Raw genomic sequence first — 6,642 nt, 5'->3', positions numbered from 1 at the left:
CTGAAACAAAGAACAATTTGGCTCTTCCTCTGCATAAAAGGAACTCGAAATCTTGTTGGGGGCTCAGGTTTGAAATACAAAGCTCCTGAGTCCGGCCAGCTGTCAATAAATCATTTTCTTTCTTCTCAAAGTCATTCCTGAGTCCTGACCTTTCTACAGGCAAATAATTGAACCTCTCTCATCTTCTACAACAATCTCATACCCAAAGGAATTTCTTTAAATGTAGTTATTTACAAGAAGATTACTCTCGCATATCAACAGTGATATAACATGAATTAATTCACATAACAAAAGAAACAGTAATTCAGGAAACCACTTGCAAATGTCCTCAGTGACCATTCATCTTTTAATCAACATAAGCCGATTCACCCTGGAAGTAAATCATATGAATGTCACCAAAATGCTAAAACCTGGAGGCACCACTCTGACCTCAGAAAAAACAATGGATTTCACAGTGGAGAGAAACCCCAGATAGTTATTTTAAATTTTTCATCTGATGATTCCAATGTCTCTGACAAACCAGAGTCTGGTTATGATGTTGCAAGCTATAGTTGAAAGCAACACATGGCATATTAGGCAAAGCAGCCGAGGTAAACAGACTTTTGGCATAAGTTCTTATGTTCATCTGGCTAGATAAAGCTATTTTACTGTTTCCTATAGCTTCAAGTTTTAGTGGCTAAAATTTTTCTGTTGTCCTTCTCTCTGTTTCAGTTTTCTTTGAGTTTCCTTAGGGATTCACTCTTAAATTGGGTATGAGCCTTCCAATTCATAATGGTTGTAATGCATTGTTATATACACTAACTTTTTTTTCTTTTTTTTGTCTTTATTTTTTTAATATTACATTAAAAAAAAAAATGAGGTCCCCATATGGATGACCTTTTCAGAGGGTTCAGAGAAGAATTAGCTTCATAATATGTGCAGAGGAATTTTTATGAAAAATGTGAGACTATATGAAACAATATGGGTACATCAGTAAATATTTATTATGGATATGTTTACATGCAGTCATAAACATGTAGATGGCAACATTAATCTATTTGTATTAAAGGTTGCACAGGAGGGCTGATTAATAACTTATTTGTAAACATTCTAAGATATATCATCTAAAAATAAGCTATTTTCTACTCATGTTTCTGAACAAGAACGAAAAAAAGGCCTGGCACCCAGCATTCTATTCAGTTTGAGTGGATGCCAAAATCTTTATTGTTGAAACATTGTTTCTCAAATAATTTTTTCATGGCCTCTTTTACATCTTTGTTCCTCAAACTGTAGATGATGGGATTCAGCATAGTAATCCCAACAGTGTAAAATATAGACACTATCATATCATTGTCTGAGGCGTAACTGGAACTGGGCCTCACATACATGAAGAGGATTGTCCCATGGTAAATTGACACTCCAGTTAGGTGAGAGCCACAGGTGGAAAAGGCTTTCCGTCTCCCTTCAGCAGAACGCATCTTCAGAATAGCCAACAGAATGAAAGCATAGGAGATCAGGACTATGGATATAGTAATTACTTCAATAGAGCCCGCAAAGTAGAAAAGTAGAAGGTGGTTGATGTGTGTGTCAGAACAAGAAATAGCCAGGAGTGGAGGGATGTCACAAAACACATGTCTAATTTCATTGGATGCACAGAAGGACAAGCTAAAAGTGGCCACTGTGTGTAAAGTACCATGCAAAAAGCCACCAACATAGGAAGCAATGATGAGGGGCACATAGACTTGGGGTGACATGTTAACTGAGTACAGCAGTGGGTTGTAGATTGCTACATAGCGATCATAAGCCATTGCAGCCAAGAGAAAGCATTCTGTGGTTCCTAATGAAATAATGAGAAAAATCTGTGTTTCACAGCCAAGAAATGAAATAGCTTTACTCTTTCCCAGAAAATCAACCAACATTTTGGGGGTGACAACCGAAGAATAGCACGCATCCAGGAATGACAGCACACTCAGAAAATAGTACATGGGGGTGTGGAGCCGGACATCCTCTATAACCAATAAAACCAGTCCCAAATTTCCAATCAGAGTAAAAAGATAGGCTGCTAGAAATAATAACAATAGGAAGACCTTGAGCTCAGTATTATCTGTGAAGCCCATCAATATAAACATGGTGACTTCAGTCACATTCTTCCACGGAATCCTATAGGTATCCAAATCTGATGGTACCTCTGACATCTCAGTTGATATGTTTAGGTCTGCAAGACAATATATGGTGAAATACAGTTCACCCAGTTATATCCCCATGCCTGCTTCTTAGAAGGATATTGCTTATCTAGGCAGTGATTGGGTAGGCATTGATGAAGAAATTAGGCCCAGGAGACTGTGGTTCCCTGTATATATAAAAGGAAGACATGGTTCCATTCATTTGTTGCCTAAATTTGTCATGGTAAAAAAAAATATTATAAAGTGAGTTTTTTCTGTTAAATTTTGCACTACCATTACTTATATCATATTTTCTTTAAATTCACAAAGAACAATAAATATCAGGGATTTTATATCTATATATCTTACAATAGAGTGTAACATATGAATACTAGTTTTGAATTTCCTACAATGAGCATGCAATACCTTTACTTAATGATCACAATTATAAAATGTGAGTAAATACATTTATCTTCCAAGATTGTATAAAATTTAAAGGAGAAAACAAGGGTGAAAGTTATGTCATTTAAAAATGTTCCCACGTGACTCAAACTGGAATTAGACGTACATTTCAGCTTCTCTTCTAGGACAGTCAAATTATACCAAATCATTTTGTGTTCATTCCTGGCAATGATCCTTTCCCATTATTTCTTCTGGAATAATTTTGAATAAGGCATCCGAGTTTATTCTGGAAGAAAGTTAATCTTGTTTATCACACAAAACAGTGCAATTTCTTTTTTTTTTCTTTTTATCAATTTTCTTTCTTGAAAACATAACACTAATTTGGCCACTTTTTCTCTTAAAGTGATTATAACTTTGTAACTCTCTCTTCACATGTTAACAATGGCATAAAATGTTTCCTATGCATTTATTCATTGTTATTGAAAAATCATTAGACAAATTTTCTAGATGTATTTCTATAAAAATAAATCATGGCCATACCTTTAAATTGTTATCAATGATAAGGAACTTCTAAAATAATTATAAAATATTATCACCCAAAATCAGTAAAAAATTGATTGGTAAAGCTCTTGTAATTGCTTTGCTGCAATATAAATTTTATTCTGGTATATTTTCTTATATAATAATAGCTTTTCTTTTGTGATATATGAAGAAAGCAAAGTTCATGACAGTCGTTAACAATGGTATTGTAATATTCTTTCATCAAGGTCAAAGAAGGTATTATATCAAGGTTAAGTGTCAATAAATATGAGATTCTTTCTTTTGGACTGAGGTTTACCAGGACAATGTCTCCACAATGTTGTGATGAGGGGGAAAGCCACAGAGTATATACTCTGTATAGAAGGGACAAAGCATGGGATTGTATAACACAGTGAACCATGTGGTGAGAGATGGGCTGTAGTTAACAGTACAAACTTGAGAACTTTTTCATGAACTATAACAAATGTACAATACTAATATATGGTATGAGTAATAGGGAATATATGGAAAAATATACTAAATGTAAGCTTTGGACCATTGTGAGTGGTAATAGTCTGATGATCTTCTTACATAATCTTAAATATTCCACCATTTTGTAAGCTGTTATTGGAGGGATGATGTATGGGAATTCTGCACAAACTCATGCTTGCTTTGTAAGCTTATAACTTCTCCAAAAAAATAGATATTAAAAAATATAAAGGTGCTTAAACAAAAAAATTTAATGTGCTTAAACAAACAAAATATTAAAGTGGTAGAGACATCTGTACTGAATGCCACAGTGACTGAACTACAGTAATGGGTCCAACATAGTCAGGCACTATATTCCTGCATGACAGTTGTTTGTATTTCTCTCATAGTTGGCATATTACTAACTCATTCAGAAGTAATTGGTACCTGTGTTTTCTAGAGTTTAACAGAATGAAATAACTGCCATACTTTGGGCTAGACTGCATTCTGTGACTTACAAATGATTTATATTCATGATATGGAGCACAAAATGTTTTGTCATTCTGGATTCCCTACATCAAGAAGAGAAAGTCTTTCAGTTTAAAACTCCAGTTTGAAGGAGAAAAAAAATAACCATATGATATTTTCACCATGAAAGGTTATCACAGACTAATAAAATGAGTAAATCACAACATAAATATGGGACTAGGGAACTAAAATTGTACATTTGATCCTTAGAGAAATCAAGAAAAAATTTTAATTAAGGTAATTTCTGATTTCTGTGAAAATCCAACACATTACATATTACTCACAGAGAACAAACATATAAATATAATTTGTAGTGTAGTTTGAAATGCTATATTAATGAAATAACATAAAGAAATCAATTAATAATATACATATGTATTACTGCATAGTGCATCATAAAAAATTTTTTCCATTAATAATAATCCTCATTCTCTCTCTCTCAACTTGACATTGTGTCTTCTATCTCTCACTCATTCTCTCTCTCCCTCTCTGGCTCACTCATTAAACCTATAGTGAAAAGAAATGAAGGTATTCAAATACTTTTGTAAAAACGTATTAGTAGGTATCTAAATTCATTACAAAGTACACTTGACTGACATACAGCAGAGAAATTTCAGGTATATCATATCTCTCACCTTTATTTCTCTGCCAGCTATGAGAGGACAACAATTATGAAAAAGTAACAATATTATATTTGGTGTCTAAGACCCTGTATTAAAATCTCTGGTTAAGACAGTGATAGTGTGAACTTGGAAAAGTAACTTCAATGTTTCAACTAAAAGAATACTAGAACAAAATTTTCAGGCTAAAATTGTTCAACTACATGAATATGGTATCTTGACACAGTACTTATTTATGCATCGCATTAAATTATTTCGTATGAAATTCAATTTTTGATTTTTGATTTAGGATGCACAAAATGTAATATGACAAATTTTATTTACATGAAACACAAGTAATGTAGAGTTGCAAATTTAAATTTTATCATTAAAACATTGAGCAATGAATGAGCTCCAAATCATAAGCTAAGTGTTTCTTCTTTTAATTTTACATATGCTTGTTATATGACAGTATGAATAAAATAAATTAATTAAATAATTAAAATGAATTCTAATTCATTAAACCCAAAAAGGCTCATTATTCTGTGCTTCAGGGTGCCATAAAAATTCATACATTTCATAGAATTCTGCCTTTGCTATGTCAGTAAATAATAGTGTTATTGCCTTTCATTTTCCTGATAATCTTGCTCAGAGAATTTCCTGACAACCATTGAGGACTCTGATTCTGTCTATAGATTAAAAAGTATTTTATGAATGAAGGTGTAACATATAAAAAGATGTCCCATTAAAGATATTATCTACTTCATTACAAGAAAAGGAGACATGATAGAGAAAAATTTGACGTTTAGCAACTTCATCAAGTTGATCTTCACACTGGCTTTTCTGTTAAGTATTATCTGAGGAAATTTGGCTGTTTATGTGTCGCTGATTTTTCTGTAACAGCAGGATAGGAAGAAGAATATATAGATCTTGAATTTTTAAAAAATACATAATGCTTCTGGAAGACTTAAAACCATTTTCTCAACTCTCGTATAGTCTGAAAACAGAAATAACAGGTACCCATAGGAACAGTTTTATACAAACCAAACTTCGAAGAAGGAAAGCTATGATAGCAACTACCATGTATTAATAAGTGGCTACTAACAGATGGGAATTTTGTGCCCCTTATCTTGCATAATCAACATAGCTATCTGCAAGGTAAAAATGTTAGGGTCCTTGTATATGTGAGGAAATTCATTCCTGTTAGAATTACATCACAAAGCTCACAGTTACTGAAAGACTCAAGATTCAAGCCCAGATTTCTCTGACTCCCCACTATTTCCTCTCAATCATATTGCAAAACCAATGTGATCTACCAAAATTCTGCAGTCATTGTGTAGAAAAAATACAGAATAACATTCTCAGCTATTTTTATTCATTTTTAACACAATTAAGCTTACAGAAAACACACATAAATAAACATAAAATTAACAACAAACCAACTAAAGTGGATGCTAGATCATTTAGCTAACTGGTAAAATAAAACAAATTAATTATTATTCCTTCATCAAAAAAATATACATACACTCTAAGTGGCATATATTAAATGACTGGTTATGAGCTAATTTTCTCTCCATTTAGTAAAACGTTTTATTTCTATTGCCCCTATTCTGACTATTATCTTCCATCAAGAACATTAAAACAAATTTCTCATTGTATCTCTATTTACCTAAACATATTTGACGTCCTTTTTCTTTATCCTTTTATCTTCCCTGGAAGAGCTAGGCATGCAGATCAATTTTTTTTAAAAGTATAGCACTGAGATAACTAGAATCAACTACATTGAATTTCATTGTTAAAGCTGGCAATACTAACGTATTACAGCACACAGATTGAGAATCAGGATTACAGCTTCTAAAATATTTTAAGTGACTAAAGAAAACCTCTTCTTACCCCTGAAACAGAACTGTTAATTAAAGTATGCTCTGATAATTATTCATTTAGATTCTTTTATTAGCTTCTTGAGTTATTGTTGAAGTCCACAG

At 32.6% G+C, this 6,642-nt stretch overlaps 1 protein-coding gene across 1 annotated transcript; it reads right to left on the bottom strand.

The window, feature by feature from the left end:
• Window positions 1–1,175: 1,175 nt before the first annotated feature.
• LOC101442332 (olfactory receptor 5T1-like) lies at window positions 1,176–2,210 on the bottom strand. The gene has a single exon (XM_004476926.3). The coding sequence runs from the start codon at window positions 2,172–2,174 to the stop codon at window positions 1,176–1,178; it is 999 nt and encodes a 332-aa protein (XP_004476983.1). The 5' UTR covers window positions 2,175–2,210.
• Window positions 2,211–6,642: the final 4,432 nt, after the last annotated feature.

Source organism: Dasypus novemcinctus, chromosome 10 (assembly GCF_030445035.2).
Source record: "Dasypus novemcinctus isolate mDasNov1 chromosome 10, mDasNov1.1.hap2, whole genome shotgun sequence".
NCBI lineage: Eukaryota > Metazoa > Chordata > Mammalia > Cingulata > Dasypodidae > Dasypus > Dasypus novemcinctus.
This window is presented reverse-complemented; position numbering and strand designations above follow the sequence as displayed.

Coding starts and splice junctions, on each gene's coding strand:
- LOC101442332 (XM_004476926.3), bottom strand. CDS start 2,174: ATGTCAGAGGTACCATCAGATTTGGATACCTATAGGATTCCGTGGAAG.